The sequence below is a fragment of the Archocentrus centrarchus genome, chromosome 24 (genome assembly GCF_007364275.1).
Source record: "Archocentrus centrarchus isolate MPI-CPG fArcCen1 chromosome 24, fArcCen1, whole genome shotgun sequence".
Lineage (NCBI taxonomy): Eukaryota > Metazoa > Chordata > Actinopteri > Cichliformes > Cichlidae > Archocentrus > Archocentrus centrarchus.
This window is the reverse complement of record NC_044369.1, coordinates 23,915,424-23,933,837: the sequence shown is the minus strand read 5'-3', so window position 1 is coordinate 23,933,837 and position 18,414 is coordinate 23,915,424. Positions and strand designations below refer to the sequence as shown.

At 44.9% G+C, this 18,414-nt stretch overlaps 1 protein-coding gene across 2 annotated transcripts in view; it reads right to left on the bottom strand.

The window, feature by feature from the left end:
• The window catches only part of nrxn3b (neurexin 3b), a 310,461-nt gene that overhangs the window by 279,546 nt on the left and 12,501 nt on the right, over positions 1-18,414 (bottom strand). The window contains exon 5 of one of the 2 annotated variants that reach the window (XM_030720979.1): positions 18,312-18,323. The exons of the other annotated variant lie outside the window; for it this stretch is intronic. Coding sequence (XP_030576839.1) covers positions 18,312-18,323 — 12 coding nt within the window. The remainder of the gene's footprint in view (positions 1-18,311; positions 18,324-18,414) is intronic. 2 annotated transcript variants of the gene reach the window in all.

Below are 18,414 nucleotides of genomic sequence, written 5' to 3'. Positions count from 1 at the left end.
ATAATGGCTCAACCAGAGCAGGGGCATTTGCCTGCTACATGGCTTCTACCATGTCTCATTCTGAAGGGGGGGTGGGGGGTTAGAGATCTTTCATTTTTGTTCTAACTAAGCATATGCTGGACTTCTTTTTGAGTCACATGGCTGCCTTACACATCTCAACAGCACAGTTAATTGAGGGCACGATTATAAAAGAAAAATCTGACTGAGGATAATTTCTCTGCATTGTGCACAATCTCTGGAGTTACTGTATAGCCAATTATCATCCTCTCTGAGGCAAATTAAACACGTGGGCATGGATGTTTGTGCAGCCAATATTAATTGCCTTTCTTTTTCTATTTTAGCACTCTGAATATTTCTCTTGGCGTTTGCTTATGTAACGAACCTGTGGTGCTGATCTGATCAAGCAGAATTTAGCAGATTTTGTCACAGAAAAGGGCAACCAGGTCCTCACCAGCGTCGTGTATTTCGTTTCAGTCATGCTGGCCTAAAAAGACATCAAATATTATCAAGACACACAGAATATTTCCTCCAAATGGTGCCACATTAAAGGTTTTTTTTTTAATTCTTAATCTAACAAAACTGTGCCTTTCATTCATATAAAAAAAAAACCTGTTCTTTCGTTTCACCTTTTTAACATTTCATATCACTTGCTTTGTAAATCTAAAGTTAATAGAAGGCACATTTCCATTAGCTCACTGCCTTCGTGGTTCATGGGTCAAAGTTTCAGCAGCCTGAATAGAATATGATTTTTAAATCGAGACAGTGCCTTTATGCAGTCTTCTGCATTTGAAATTTCAAGTAGCAAACACACGGCACGAGCACTACACTTTGCGCACATCACACACACAAGCATTCCTACAGACACGTGCAGATATGATTCTGCAAATCATGAAAAGCAATTAAACTTCATAGGTGTAAAGACTGAGGGTGCAGCCAATTCTTCCTACAAAAGAAACAGAAACAGAAGAAAAAGGAGATCTAAAAAATGCAAAAGGTACAAGGTCAGACCGTGCAACGCTCAAAGAAACTTAAAAAGAAACAAGAGCTACACCTCAGACTCTACAGGCCTCAGTTAGCATACTAAATGTTAAAGTTCATGACAGCACAATTAGAAAAAGACTGAAGAAGTGTGACATGTTTGGAAGGTATGCCAGGAGAAAGCGTCTTTTCTCTACAAAGAACAAGGCAGCAGGTTTGCAAAGTTGCATCTGAACAAACCACGAGACTTCTGGAACAACGTCCTTTGGACAGACGAGACCAAAGTGGATAATGCACAAAATGATATTTGGCAAAAGCCAAGCACAGCATATCAGCACAAATACCTCATACCGACTGTCAGCACGATGTTGAAGGGGTGGTGCGCAGGGCTTGTTTTGCACCCACAAGACCTGCACACCTTGCAGTCAGTGAGTCAATCACAAACTCCTCTGTATACCAAAATATTCTAGAGTCAAATGTCAGGCCGTCTCTCTGACAGCTAAAGCTTGGCAGAAATTGGGTCACCAAATCTAGAGCAGAATGGCTGAAAAATAAAAGAGTCACAGTGCTGCGATGGCCCAGTCAAAGTTCAGGCTTCAGCGTGACTGAAATGCTGTGTATAAATCAATGCCCCCAAATGTCAATGAGCTAAAGCGACATAGTGAAGCAGAGTGGGTTCAAAATTCCTCCACAACGATGTGAGACAGATAAAGTCATTCAGAAAATATTACTTCAAGTTACTGCTGTTAAAGGTGATTGCTGAAGCTATTAAATCATAGAGAATACTTCATCTCTGCATAGAGTCCTGTGAAAATGATCTTTTTCTCTGTGTCCAACACACTGCATAAAGCCAGATAGGATACACTATAGTTAATAAAAAAAAACCCCATCTGCATTCCAGATTGCATTTTGATGAATACATTCCCTGCTCTCCCTTTTCCACATTCCCCTTTCAGACTGCAAAAGAAATCCATGGACCTACTGATACAAAAGGTCTTGACCCCTGTCTACACATTTTAACATATTCATATGCAGATATCTGATTACAGAGGTTAGTAAAAGAGCTACATAAATAGAAGGGCACTCAGTAAAGCACGTACCTCCCCCATCCAAAATGTTCTATGCACCAATACTGCGCTGCAATGTTGTTATACGTAATTTATGATGATAAATTACTAAATCAGAAAGACTAGAAATGTATTTTATGGGCTTTTAACTGTAAAATATGATTTTATATTTTTATTTAAAAAATGAGGTCCTCATGAACAAATAATGGCATATATAATCTGGATACATTTTATTCAGTTTATGAACCCTAATAGCATCCTCTAAAAAAAAAAACAAATGGAAAAAAAAGAAAAACAAACATTTGCTTTTTGCCGAGATATGAATTGTATGTGTGTGTGTGATTTTTGTGTAGGGTTTGTAGTTCTCTTTGAATTACTGACAGTATTTTAATTTACAATAGACAAAGACGATGATTTATCAACAGCAGCTGTTTACACCTGAGTACCAAATTTTATTGCGATAGTACTGAGAAAAAGGTTTTTTTCATTCTTGAAAATTTTTGCTGACCTTGACCTTTGACCTTGAAAATGAAATCATAGGTTCTTGAGCAGCCGCTGAATATTTCTAAAAGTTTAATCAGTTTTGGCTGAAACCTTTTTGAGTTACATGTACACTGCTAACAGACAAACAGGGTGAAAACATAACCTTGCTCCACCTACCGGTGGGTGAGGCACCAGCAGAATAATGGCAAAAATAAAGAGAAAAAATAATTGATTTTTTGTTATATGTCGGTACAATATCTCTAAAACCACTTGTGCCACCTGAAAAAAATCAAAATCAAAGCAGGAAAGAGCAGTCTGTAACCATCACTCAAATTTGCTGCACGCTGCAGCTTTCTATTAAATAGTTTACCAGACTTTACTGAACGTTTCCCGACGTTATGATTTTTACAAACTAACAAACAAAAATGATAAAATAACCAAACAGAAATGGGGAGGAAGAATTAAACAACGAGAGGAGAGAGAAGGAAAAGAAAGAGGCACCGCGCTCCAGCAGCGGCTGCTGCATTCCTAAACCGTTCTGCTGCCATGTTTGTTTACCTTCTCCCTGGTGTGAACATCTATGCATGGCTGCAGCCATCACATCTACACATGTCACCCGTCTGCACAATCACACAACACTGCACAAACGCACTCACTCCTACATATTCCTAAGCCTTCCTGCGCTCATACTTAGACTCTCACAATGCAGCCCTTCAAGCCACATCTTAACCTAGTTCTTCGCATAAATCCCACTTGTAAGATTTCAGGCACTTCACAAACAATACACAGCATTCCTTAGATTTCAGCCCAGTGTGTGCTACTACTCTACTACTTTTTTCCCCTTACACTAGATATGATTTGGCCTATTTATGATAGATTTCCTGAGCGTTGCATGTATATCTTTCATTATGTAGATGTATTGGATTTATGTAATGTATCAATTGATTATCACTGGTTACAATGCACGTTTTACAGGCACCTAGCTAATGATCACAATTCACTAACAAATTTGATGAGGGAGAGGCTTAACCAAGAGCAAACTTCTTATGGTGATTAAACAGCAACACAAATAAAGATGGACAAATATGTCCATTGCATATTTGCATTCTCTCTCTCTGTCACGGATCAGCTGTGTGGCAGGAAAGAAGGGGACCCCAAGGCAGACGAGGTAAATGGAAAAGACAGTCTTTAATTGGCAAAGTGCAGGACAAAACCAGGAACAAAACCAGAACTCAAAACCAGGACAAAACTGAACCACAGAGGAACACAGCAGGGGAGCGAACGACGACGACGCGACGAGGACAAAGTGAAAACACCGACAATATAAACACAGCAGGTAATGGGCAAATGGGAAACAGCTGGGAGGGAAACACAGGAAGCACAATTAAACCAAAAGCGCACAGACAAAAGACCTACCAAAATAAAACAGGAAAGAACCTAACAGAGTACACACTGGCTGAACACCTGGGAATACAGACACCGAAGGATAACCGACACCAGCACAACAGAGCACAAGGGAACAGAAACAGTGAAACCATAATAAAACAGAACTAAATCACCGGAACATAGAATACTGGGCCACCGGCCCAGGACCATGACAGTACCCCCCCCTTAAGGGCCGGCTCCCGACGGCCCACAACAAGAACAAAGAAAAACCAAAACCGGACCAGGGCGGGAGGAGGGGGAACCGGACGGAGGGACCGAACCAAACAAAACCCAGGAGACAAAACAAAACAAACCAGTCCAGGAACTAAACAAAAAACAGGACCAAAACAAAAGGCAGTGGCACAGGGCCGAAGAGCGCCAACGCTCAAAATAGGGGTCAGAAAAACAAAAACACAGGGCCCAGGAAAACAGTACATAGTGTCCAGGAGGACCCACTGGGAAATCCCAAAACAAAAAAAAAAAAAAAAAAAAAAAACAGTTCAGGGGCCACACAGGCCAAGGGCCACAAAGCAGAGTCCAAACGAGGGAGGCTGACCGCGCTCCCAGCAGCGGCGGCAACGACGAGGAGAAGGCACTGGAGGCCGACCGCGCTCCCAGCGGCGGCGGCGGCGATGAGGAGGAGTCACTGGAGGCCGACCGCGCTCCCAGCGGCGGCGGCGAGGAGGAGTCACTGGAGGCCGACCGCGCTCCCAGCGGCGGCGGCGGCGACGAGGAGGAGTCACTGGAGGCCGACCGTGCTCCCAGCGGCGGCGGCAACGACGAGGAGAAGGCACTGGAGGCCGACCGCGCTCCCAGCGGCGGCGGCGGCGATGAGGAGGAGTCACTGGAGGCCGACCGCGCTCCCAGCGGCGGCGGCGAGGAGGAGTCACTGGAGGCCGACCGCGCTCCCAGCGGCAGCGGCGACGAGGAGCAGGCACTGGAGGCCGGCCGCGGGGCATGCGGTGGCGGAGACGGGTGACCTCAGGCTCTGGCGTGGAACCCTCGGGCTCTGGCGCAGGACCCGCGGGACCCTCCGGACGCTCGTGCAGAGCGGAGACCCCCAACGGCTCGGAGTGCTCGGACTGAGCGGGACCCCCTGGCGGCTCGGACTGAGCGGGACCCCCTGGCGGCTCGGACTGAGCGGGATCCTCCGGATGCTCGAACACTGGATGCGCAGGCTGGGGCTGCTTTGCAGGGCATAGGTTAGGTGAGTCTGATGGCGACAGGGGAGCTGACTGGGACTCTGACTCAGAGACCAGGGACTCTACAGCAGTCGACGGGAGAGACTGGGGCTGAGACAGAGACGCTGCTGAGACTGACTGGGTACCTGACTGGAAAGGAACTGGAATCGGGGAAGCTGACACTGGGGAAGCTAAGGGAACCAAAATTACAGAGGGAGCAGGAGCTGAGCGGACTGTAGAGGGCCATGGTGCCGGCTGAGTGGGCGTCATCCTGGGCAGCAGGGGCTCCTCAGGGAACAGTTTGGGTATGTCAGAAGATGGCTGCGTGGAAGCAGGCCGGGAGCTAGGGAGATCTGGCTGCGTGGAAGCAGGCCGGGAGCTAGGGAGATCTGGCTGCGTGGAAGCAGGCCGGGAGCTAGGGAGATCTGGCTGCGTGGAAGCAGGCCGGGAGCTAGGGAGATCTGGCTGCGTGGAAGCAGGCCGGGAGCTAGGGAGATCTGGCTGCGTGGAAGCAGGCCGGGAGCTAGGGAGATCTGGCTGCGTGGAAGCAGGCCGGGAGCTAGGGAGATCTGGCTGCGTGGAAGCAGGCCGGGAGCTAGGGAGATCTGGCTGCGTGGAAGCAGGCCGGGAGCTAGGGAGATCTGGCTGCGACTGGGAGGTGGCTGGAGCTACAGCTGACTGAGACTGGGAGGTGGCTGGAGCTACAGAGGCTGACTGAGACTGGGAGGTGGCTGGAGCTACAGAGGCTGACTGAGACTGGGAGGTGGCTGGAGCTACAGAGGCTGACTGAGACTGGGAGGTGGCTGGAGCTACAGAGGCTGACTGAGACTGGGAGGTGGCTGGAGCTACAGAGGCTGACTGAGACTGGGAGGTGGCTGGAGCTACAGAGGCTGACTGAGACTGGGAGGTGGCTGGAGCTACAGCTGACTGAGAGACAGGCTGAAGAGGCACTGTGGACGACACTGAAAACTGCTGTGAAGGCTTGGACCTGGCTGCCCCCACCCGCGGAACAGGAACGGGTGCAGAGGTCAGCCCGTCCGTGGCTGCCCCCACCCGCGGAACAGGAACGGGTGCAGAGGTCAGCCCGTCCGTGGCTGCCCCCACCCGCGGAACAGGAACGGGTGCAGAGGTCAGCCCGTCCGTGGCTGCCCCCACCCGCGGAACAGGAACGGGTGCAGCGGTCAGCCCGTCCGTGGCTGCCCCCACCCGCGGAACAGGAACGGGTGCAGAGGTCAGCCCGTCCGTGGCTGCCCCCACCCGCGGAACAGGAACGGGTGCAGAGGTCAGCCCGTACGTGGCTGCCCCCCCCCGCGGAACAGGAACGGGTGCAGAGGTCAGCCCGTCCGTGGCTGCCCCCACCCGCGGAACAGGAACGGGTGCAGAGGACAGCCCGTCCGTGGCTGCCCCCACCCGCGGAACAGGAACGGGTGCAGAGGACAGCCCGTCCGTGGCTGCCCCCACCCGCGGAACAGGAACGGGTGCAGAGGACAGCCCGTCCGTGGCTGCCTCCCCCCGCGAAACAGGTACGGGTGCAGAGGACAGCCCGTCCGTGGCTGCCTCCCCCCGCGGAACAGGAACGGGTGCAGAGGACAGCCCGTCCGTGGCTGCCTCCCCCCGCGAAACAGGTACGGGTGCAGAGGACAGCCCGTCCGTGGCTGCCTCCCCCCGCGAAACAGGAACGAAGCCATCAGTCTTTGAACTCCCAGTTCTTTCTGTGGCTAATTTCTTAGGAGCCAGTTCAGGGGTGTCAGAATGACAGACCTCTATGACAAAGGCCCTAACTAGGGCAGGAAGAGAGTCCAAAAGCCAGGGATGTACTGACAACAGATTACGTAGCCTCTGCACTATAGCTTCCTTTTGCCTTTCACAATGAAGTTCAAGCCACAGATCACACAGCTTATAAACAAAGTTACACACATCCGACCGGGAGCCCTCAGCAGGGAAACCATTCTTTGTAGACAAACACGAAACGTCTTTATCCTTGGCTGTCAGTGAAACAGGGAATTTGGGGCTGGGTTTTACAGCCTGCTCAAAAAACACATGTCCTTTAGCGGCTCCTTTGTTCAGCCCAATGTCAAGGAACTCAGTCTTTACATTAACAGGCATGGCAACAGAGTTACTCACGGAACCTGGTGACTGAGTATGAAGCGGCGACGGCTGTGTGGAATCTGGAGGCTGTGGTGACCGTCTCCGCGGCGTTATCCCGCTCTGCTCCCGCGGCGATTCTCTACGATGCTGTCGGGAGCTTGGCCTTCCTCCCTCAGCAACAGGCAGCGGTGAAGCAGAAGTGCTGGGAGGCCAGGGACCCCTGTGTCCCAGGAATCGGAAAAATGACTCCTCCGGAGTCATTCCGGGCGGCGGCTCCGGCGAAAAGTCTCTTTGCTTCCTCCGGGATCTCGTCCTCCGTGGCTGCGGCATGGAAAACCGCGGCGTCATACCGCACGGCTCCGGGGACGAATCATGCAGCTGCTGCCAGGGATTCCCCTTCCGCCATGGCTGCGGCGCCCGCTGAGGAGGGGAGGGACCAGTGAGCGGAGTGACAGGTGAGCGAGCGGCAGGAGACAAAAAAATTCCGCCAGTGCGGATAACTCGTGGCTTAGGAGGAGGAGGTGAGTGGCGTCGCCGGGGACCGTTCCAAAAAGCAGGTCCCCCCAGCGCCAGGCGAGTGCCACTGTAGGGGTCGGAGTCTGCGGGGTCCATTCGTGGTCGCGTCGTACTGTCACGGATCAGCTGTGTGGCAGGAAAGAAGGGGACCCCAAGGCAGACGAGGTAAATGGAAAAGACAGTCTTTAATTGGCAAAGTGCAGGACAAAACCAGGAACAAAACCAGAACTCAAAACCAGGACAAAACTGAACCACAGAGGAACACAGCAGGGGAGCGAACGACGACGACGCGACGAGGACAAAGTGAAAACACCGACAATATAAACACAGCAGGTAATGGGCAAATGGGAAACAGCTGGGAGGGAAACACAGGAAGCACAATTAAACCAAAAGCGCACAGACAAAAGACCTACCAAAATAAAACAGGAAAGAACCTAACAGAGTACACACTGGCTGAACACCTGGGAATACAGACACCGAAGGATAACCGACACCAGCACAACAGAGCACAAGGGAACAGAAACAGTGAAACCATAATAAAACAGAACTAAATCACCGGAACATAGAATACTGGGCCACCGGCCCAGGACCATGACACTCTCTCTATCTCACTCTCTCTCTCGCTCTCTCTCTCTCTCTCTCTCGTTGTGTAACCACTGACGTACTCATGATCCGTGAAAAAGTGGGAATCAGTTTTGCTCGGTTGATCCCAGAGGTCAGCAACGGAGAGAGAGAAAGAGAGAGAACAAAGAGAGAGAAGTTAAGCAAACACAAGGCCGAAAGAAAGGGAAATGCAAAGAGAGGGAGGGAAAACTACCAAATATCGTAATGACATCAGTGAGTTAGTGTCGGGGCGAGAAGTTTGCACTGTAGCTGACTTTTTTTTTTTTTTGCCCACTGGAACCGGAGATGCAGGAAATGGAGAAATGGGGCGAGAGAGGAGAAATAACATGACAAGAGGATGATTTAAACTAAATGGAAAAGAAAAAGGCCAAATAACAGAATGAAACAAGAGTACGAGAAGAAACGAAGGAAATGGCAAAGCACAGAAAATGATATATGCAGAGAAATGGGAGAAAACATTCAAAGGAAATTAGAAGAGACGATCGATAACTCTCTCAGATTCTAGAAACAAATCTTTTAATGCCTTTGATCCTTGAACAGAATTGCTTGTTGCTTGCACTTTAAGTTACAGGTCTGAACTATTTATGTTATGACTTCCATGCAGGGGCAGCCAGAGAAATTTTTAATTTTTTTTTTTACCCTAGCCAAACAGGCTCCTTTCAGAAACAATGAGCTGCAGGAGGAAAGCCACAGGTATACAAGAGAAGGTCTGCATTTACTACTCATATTTTCAGACAGCTTGAGGAGCAGCCGGTCAGTGCTGAAATCAATTTGACCAGTGGCCTCAATTTGTAGCAACTTTGAAATCCACCTTGAGGACTGCAGTGTAGTTTTGGATTGAGTAATGAGGAGAGGCAAAGTTAAACTCAATTTCAGGGTGAGCGTCTGGCCATAAATAGCTATTTATCAACAGAACGGCCAACACAAGCCAAGGCCAGTAAGTGACAGCTGGTGCTCTGAATCCACTGTCTGAGGCATGACAGGAAAAACCCCATCCGCTGTCTATGTGCCATAGATGGGAATGAACCAAACGTATGATGACACGCAGTGCCTGTCACTGTCTCATGTGTTACAAAGGACAAGAAAGGACAAATGTTTCCTTTTCCAAGATGCCGTCATGAGTTAAGGACTAAGTAAAGTTAGGTCGTTTTCTGCCTTACGTTTTTTTTTTGTTTTTTTTTTAGCAGCAGAAAATCAATTTAGTGTCGATTTGCTTCAGAAAAATGTAGCATTCAGGGCTATCCTCAGAGTTTCACACTTCCTCCCCACAGTGTTTCCCTAAAAAGGACTGTAAAGTACAGTAATATTCCCTTCCCAGCTCTTAGCACATTCGTTCTCTTAACACATTTTTCACACATGTGCCGACATCATAATAACTTCAAAATCTTTTTTAAAACTTTCCCTACCCAATGAATTTCCAAGGTAGGATTTTCATTATTTTTCCAAAAATTAAGCCTTGATGTTTTTATGAGGAACAAAATTCATTCAACACATTTTTAGAGGTTTTTAAAAGTCTAGAATGTAAACTTTTATTTCAACAATAGTTAAAAAGGATATGAATCAATGATGGAGAATCAGTATCTATGGCTGCAGACTCCAGGGTTGACTGGCAGATCAGCTGATATTCCCCCCATGAAACCAAATTCTTAGTGGTTTGATAACCACCATACTTCGATAACTATAGTTATATTATATAGGACTATAGTTATATGTAGACGCAAATGGAGACTGCTAGGTCATACAGTCATGTCAAATAGAAAGTTTTCATGGGACTCTGTGCAGGCCTGTGAAAAAACTATGTATGCCCCATGATTCAATATCATGTAAAAATACCATTAACTGTAAAAAAGTTGCTTCTGTTCAGATATTCATTTATACACAGCTCTCCTAAGATCCCAAAATAGCATTTCAATTGGATTGAGGTCTGGACTTTAAATGAGCCACTCCAAAACCTTGATTATTTTCTATTACAGTCATTCTATTGGATTTTCTATTCTTTTTAGCCACACTTGTTCAGTCTTTTTCCTAATTGGACTGTCATGAATTTTAACATTTAACATGCTAACTGACACACATGCTCCAGACCAGCAAACTGCCAGAAGTTTTGCTTTCACAGAGGTTGTCACACTTGCTGATGATCACTCGATTAAGTGCATTTTATTGGCAGAAACCTGGCTGCTACTTACAGTACCCTCTTAATTGCTATGGAAGCAGTAAGGGTGCACTTAGTGTTTGACCGCACAGTCCTGTGAAAACTTTCTTTTTCACACGATTACCTTTTACTGATCTTTTAATAAGAGTCTGAACTGACACCATGTTAAAGATGCAGTATTTAAAAGTACAGCACTAACCTAACTACATCAGGATATTCTTCTTTCCCGTTTAACTCACGGCTTTGAATGTGACTATATCAACAAAAACATAGATGCCTCAAGCTTCCACCAGTAAAAGTAGCTCCACACAAACCAAGCTGGAGGTACAGCCTCCTTTTTTATGAAAACAGTGGGTATTGTAGAATCTACTGCTCATGACATGAAGCCCGCTAATGTCATTCCTTAATAGTGCTTGTATTGAGACAATTAATTGATATAGTTCTCGATTTGGAAATTACATGAATAAGGGCAGGTGCACGCTGGCTGGTAGGCTCCAAGTCTGCTATTATTGTTTCAGCATTAAACTTCTTGCAAGCGTACAACTTTAGTTGTGCCGACATTACCCACAATTCAATTAGGTCATAGGTTGTGGTGCATTATGCTTGCAGCAGCTTATGTAGCCTCAACCTGCTAGTCTTGTTGTCCTCATCCTTGAGCAACACTGACTCAAGTGACATTTAAGAGTTTTCAGTTGAGTCAGTGAAAAAGAAAATGTTCAAATGACTGAATGAGTCACCGAGGTCCACTGCACACTGGCAGCTCATGACTTGTCTCAAAACACCAGCACCAACTGTTTAATGTGTTAACTCGCACACCTGCAGCATCCTGACACAAATCAATGTTTCATTATATGCCACTCACAAATTTCCAAAGTGTCAACACACATCAAATATGCGGAAAAGCAGAAATGTAATCACTCCCTGGACTGACATATAGCATCGAGCAATGCAACCGAACACAGCAAAAGAAAGAAATTACATGCACTGCAGTTTTGCTCTGTAGCAAAAAAACAAACTTTTTTTTTTGCCCTTTAACCTTAAAATAAATCATATATGAGTGTTGAAGGTATAGCTGCTGAATTTTCTGAAGCTACTCTGGAACAACACAGGAAGCAATGCTCTAAAAAAAAAAGAAAAAAAAAAAGCTTAAAAAGTCACTGAGATATCTCTGGTGTAGAACTGTCCAAACCCAGTGAATGAACCAAAGAGCTAAGAGGAGTATGGACAGAGCTGTACATAAATCCCACTGAAGCCTGGCATCATCTATGGGCAGGAAGTAAGCACTCCCATCTTTAGCCTGACTGTGATTTGAGACACGTGACGCCCGTACGACTTTGAACTGGAGAAACAGAAGAACGGGCTAAGAGGAAAATGAGTAGAGCAAAAGTGAGAAAGGCTAGGATACTGAGGCAGACAGAGATAAAAGGGTGGGGCAAAGGGAGAAAGGGCAACTGAGAGAGGAGTCAGGGAAGGCGTGGCAGGCAGGGAGAGAGTGTATATATAGAGGAGGCAGAAACAGAATGAGTGCCGCAGAGGCAGAAAGCAAAAATCTTGTCAGTTGGAACTCTGCAGCAGGACTTTGAGGGGATAATTAGGGAGAGTGACTCCAGAAGTGGAGAATAAGTTCTCAGTCCTAAGCCTTCATGCTGAGGGATTAGACTTGGGCTGAACTCCTTTCTCTCTCCCTCCCACTCTCCAAGGACTCTAACTGCTCTCTAAAGTGGACCGCTGACAACTTGGCAATGGGGACAAGCTACTGTAGCTGTGTTCATTCTCTGTCCATACGGTTTCATTATAGAAAAAGCCAGTAGCTGTTTCTGTATCATTCACAGTACTGGGAGTGAGTGCAATTATAGAAAAAAATCTGGCACTTTTTAGTTCTGTCCAATAGGCTGCAATAATGTGGGATATATTATTATGAACTTTGGATTGGCATCCAACTGGCATGCAACTTAAATGGGGTCAGGGTCATGTGGGTAGCCCTCTAAGCAGATGCCCAGACATCCCTCTCCCCAGCCACCTCCTCCAGCTCTTCTGGGGGACACCAAGGTGTTCCCAAGCCAGCTGAGAGATATAATCTCTCCAGCATGTCCTGTTTCTGCCCCGGGGCCTCCTCCCAGTGGGACATGCCCGGAACACCAGCAGCTGGGAGGCACCTGGTCAGATGCCCGAACCGCCTCAGCTGGCTCCTTTTGACGTGCAAGAGTAGCACCTCTACTCTGGGTCCCAACCGACTCGCCAAGCTCTTAACCCAATCTCCACAAGGCTGAGCCCGGCCACCCTTCGGAGGAAGCTTATTTCGGCTGCTTGTATCCGCAATCTCATTCTTTCAGTCACTACGCAGAGATTGGGACCATTGATGAGGGTAGGAATGTAGATCGGTCAGTAAATTGACAGCTTCACTTTTGCGCTCAGCCCTCTCTTTCACCACAGCAGATCAGTACAGAGTCCACATCGCTGCTGACGCCACACCAATTCATCAGTCATTCTCCCACTCCACTCTCCACTCATTCTTGAACAAGACCCTGAAACCCCTCCTTGTTCCCAACCTGGAGTGGGTACTCCACCCTTTTCCGATTGTGGACCACGGGATCAGATTTTGAGGTGCTAATTCTCATCCAGGTCACTTCACTTTCACCCATAAATCATCCCAATCCCTCATCATCATTGCTCAATTAAGCCAACAAAACTACATCATCCACAAAAAGCTGAGGCCACCGAACCAGGGAACCTCTGGCCCTTTGGCTGCACCTAGAAATTCTGTTCATAAAAATTATAAACAGAACCAACTTTGGATTGCATTTATTTTAAAATGTAACAAATATTTTGTCTCTCCCCATTCTGTGCCTGCACTCAAATACAATTCATTCAGGGTTTAATGTTATTAAAACTCAGGAATAAAGAAGAGCTATCAGGTAATGCTGGTGGTAAAACCTGCAGGCTGCCTTACAGTCCCATCTCTGATATTGATGCTGTTATAACCAGATGAACACCATCCAGATATCTAGATGGAGGCACATCTTTCATGAGACGCAGGGGAGAAAATCATGATGTAAAAGGGAACTGAATGTACTATGGGCCTTCATGCACAGCAAACCACAGTCAGTGGTTGTGCTCCATTAAAAAATAAGGTCTTGTGAAATACTTACTGCACCATCAAGGGTAAATATTTTCTTCATTGTACAGCTAAGAGTTAAAGTCACGTGGTGGAAAATGACCCTTATTTCAATGTTTTTCTTCAATGTGTTAATAAACATAGCACACATTCAATCTGTGATTTAAATTAACACCTCATATGTGAATGTGATACATGTAACAGTTAATGTGTCTAACAACAGAGGCACAATTTCTATCTACAGACAACCAAACTCAAAATATTGAAACTTGCAATGAGCATTATGCCCCATCCTTTAAGCCCTCATAAGCTCATTATCTTGATGATATATATGTATAACTGAAACTTCAATGTCACCTGTAAATATGTTCTAAATGCCGTCCTGTTGTATTTGTATTATTCATCACCTATGGACAAAATAGGTAAATTCAGTAAATAAAGTTGTTCATACGCATAAAGGATTTAAAATCTCCAGCTTACATTTATATTAATTAGTTAAATGAGCTACTCGGAATTGAAAATATAGCCCAAAGTGCAGCCTGTTACTAACTAGAGCAATGTGGCTAACTGGAGCACAGTCCCTGTTTCACTGCTGTAGCTCATAAAAAGTTTGCCATGTCAACTTAAGCTATGCATCAAAAAAGTTGCATCTCGGAGCCAAGAACAGTGTGGTTCTCTTGGATTGCAAGAGACTAAAACTTTCTCTATAGATGGCTTAACAGTTATGTGGAGCATCAGGCCCAGATTTGAGTAGAAGGATAACAAGGTGCTCCACATTTTTCATTACAAACATGTAATCTTGCAACACTGACACTCTCGTCTGGCCTCTTTGGCCGCAGCTATCATTTTTCCTTTTTTTTCCTCCTCTTTTTTTTTCTCTGGCCGACTCGGGTCTATTCTGTAGTCTGTTCTCCCCAGCCTCCTGTTTACTGTGCCCTTTGACCGCTGTGCCATTTACAGTATACACACACACACACACACACACTCACACACTCACACACACACACACACACACTACTGCAGAGACATGGATCTAATAACTCGGGGACCGTGGCATGTCCTCATTTTACTCATCACAGTGTAATGTGAACACTGCCTTGGCTTCATGGCTCTGTGTTTTAGAGTCATATTGTATCATGTTTAAGCATTCCTTGATTAAATAGCGACATATTGATTCAGATGTTACACAAGTCTGGAGAACAGATAGAGAGACAATATTCCCACTAACACCTATTAGCAACTTTGAATCACCAGGCCATCTGACTGACATGCCCTTGGATTGCTGGAGGGAAATAAAATCCCCAAGTGAGTTACGCAGAAAGTGACGTGCATCATATCTGGCTCCTTCTTGTTCTGTTATGCAACACAGCTAACAACTGAATTGCTAGGGGACTGCTCACTACATAGCCATTCCAGCCTATTATGCTTAAGTAATATAACTATTTTCTATTTTCAGTTTCAGCCCATGCACAGGGCAAAGTCAGTGCACAGTCTAATGCTGACAAGCAGTACAGTAAAGCTTCACTGTAATTTCATCTTTGTAAAAAGTCAGCAGATACATGACTGTCCCTGGAAATCAATTGATAATAAATAACTGTTCACACAGTCTCATGCCAAAATAATGACTACCCAGTCATAACTGCCATTTAGATACTGCAGGCGCTCAGACGTCTTCACACACAACCCAAATTCCAATAAAGTCGGGACATTGTATAAAGCGTAAGTAAAAACAGAATGCAATGACTTGCAAATTTCATAAGTCCATATTTTATTCATAACTTAACATAGAAAACATATCAAATGTTTAAACTGATTAAGTTTATCATTTTAAGACAAATATTTTTGCTCATTTCAAATTTATGGCAGCCATACATCTCAAAAAAGTTTAGACAGAAAAAAAAAAAGGCTGAACAAATAAGTCATACTAAAAAATAGATAAATAAACAGCTGGAGGAACTTTTTGCAACTAATTAGGTTGATTGGCAAGATGTCAATTACATGACTGAGTATAAATAAATGATCTTAGAGAGGCAGCATTTCAGAGAGGTAAAGATGGGCAGAGGTTCACCAATCTGCAATAAACTACATCAACAAATTATGCAAGAATTTCAGAATAATGATCTTCAGTGTGAAATTCCAAAGACTTTGAATATCTCATCATCTACAGTACATAATATCTTCAAAAGATTCAGAGAATCTGGAGGAATCTCTGTGCACAGCGGACAAGGCCAAAAATCAATACTGGCTGCCTGTGATCTTCAGGCCCTCGGGCAGCACTGCATTAAAAACGGGCTTGGAAATCAGTGCATGGGCTCAGGAACACTTCCAGAAATCACTGCCTGTGAACACAGTTCACTGTGTCATCCACAAATACAGGTTAAAGCTCTATCATATGTGAACACAGTTCAGAAGTGCTGCTCTCTTCTCTGCTCATTTAAAATGGACTGAGGCGCAGTGGAAAACTGTTCTGAAATTTGAAATTCCTTTTGTAAAACATGGGCACTGTGTCCTCCAGACGAAAAATCATCCAGCTTGTTATCAGCGCTCAATTCAAAAGCCTGCATTTCTGATGCACATCTGGAAAGGCATCATCAATGCAGGTTTTAGAGCAACATACGCTCCCACCCAGAAGCTGTCTTTTTCAGGGAAAGCCTTGAATATTTCAGCAAGGCAATGTTAAACTGCATCTATTACAACAGCATGGCTTCATAGTAGAAGACTGCAGTCCGGACCTTTCACCAGTTGAAAACATTTGGCCCATCATGGAACATATGACAAAGAAGACCCGGGACTGTCGAGCAGCTAGAATCCTCTATCAGACAAGAAGTGGACGACATTCCCCTCCCAAAGGTCCAGCAGCTGCTCTCCTCAGTTCTCAGATGTTTACAGACTGTTGTTAAAAGAGGAGGGGATGCTCAACAGAGGGAAACGTGGCTCTGTGCCAGTGTTTTTGAGATGTGCTGCTGCCATCAAATTCAAAATCAGCTTTTTTTCCTTAAACTTGTATATTTTTGATGTTTTCTATGTTCTACTGTGAATAAAATATAAGATTATGAGATTTGCAAATCATTACAATTCTGTTTTTATTTACATTTTACACAGTGCCCTAACTTTTTTTTGGAATTGTGCATTAAGTTACAGAAATATTTACTCTATATCCAAATAATTGGGGTTATGGAGTTTACTGTGGACTAAGAACACAAAAGAGAACCCATAGAGAACGGCAGATGGTGTGTTTTCTTACTTAAAGATCACTACATAGTGCAGTAACCACTTCCAAGGCCAAGGAGGACACTGGATTGCATCACTCTGTATGATTACAGGTTGTTCACATTCACTGTGCAGTGTTTTCCGACTGTGTGAAAACGCATCCTGACTGCTATCAGAGTTTAGGAAGACGGACTGGATTGATGGATTTGAGGGAGCTGATGTCACAGTTTCACTCTGAAAGCCTTTCTGGTGAACCTGTTAAATGTGAAATCATATCTTTTAAAATTATGACCAAATATGCAAACTAAGAAAACAAGCTCTTCTTTAAAAAAAAAAAAAATGTTTAATTTTAAAACCAGTCTCTACAATATCAAAAATATAGCAATAATACATCTTTCAGATAAGGATCTTGTCTTTTTGCCTACTGTCTTCATAGACATGCAGCCTCCGACTGACCATATGCACAGGGTATATTCAAAGGGTATCAATATAGTATATACACTATTAAAATGTTGGATGCTCATATCAAAGATGGCACGCAGCTCTGATTGTGAGCTCTAGCTGTGAGCAGAAGGTTTGAATCTGTTCTTCAAACCTCCTGTTTGCAAGAAACAGCCAATCAGAAGAAAGTTGGCTGAGAAGTGAAAGGAGCTTAAAAAAAACCTGACAGTGGATGAATGGAGGGACTGCAAAAGAACCCAGTAAAAGATAAATTAGGATTATTTTTTTAACTTACAATCGGGGCTTACAATCAATCAAAACAATCAACTGTTGTGAACAACTCACATGACTATATCTCATGGTAGCCATTTTCAAATGAGAAAATATGCAATTTTCCCAAAACTGATTTCAATCAAGATGAATCTAGGAAGCCCACAAACATACCAGGACACTCCATAAAACACATGACCACACACAGCTATTAAAAAAAAGTGGGCCAAATGGCATTGATAAATGTATAATGAGCATATTGTCTGCACTGTTGCACTACACAGAGGTTGCTTCTATTTAAATAAAGCTAAATGTTTGGTCAAATTCACCAGTTATTATTATTTATTTTTCATGAGACACAGAACTGTCATAACACAGACAGTCTATTATTAATATTTACTGCTTGCTAAGACAATGAATAATCTATTGCTCTCATCATTTTATATTTAACAGTGACAATTAAGAGAGACTCAGTTTGCAGTACTCACGCTGTATGTCCTTCCACCCGCTCTCATCTCCCATTCATTCATCGTTCATGTAACAGTAAATGTGGGCACGAGTTAGCTGGAAAGCACCAAGTCCTACGACTTTCTTAGTTTTCTCTCACAATCACACAGATGAGCAAATGAATATGTTAAGTAAACACTCAGAGTACATTATTAATAAGTGGCAGTGCAAATTCAGCACATAAATGTAAACACACACAGAGCTCTTGCAGCTTAGATCAAAGTAAAGTAGGAAAAAAAAAGGATTTGCTGTACCTTTGCTTCTACCTAGAGTTTTTGGAGAGGAGAAAGGATCCGTAGAGATAAAAGAAGGAAGAGTGTCATCCAAGGCAGAGCACCAGAAAAAGACAACAAAGAG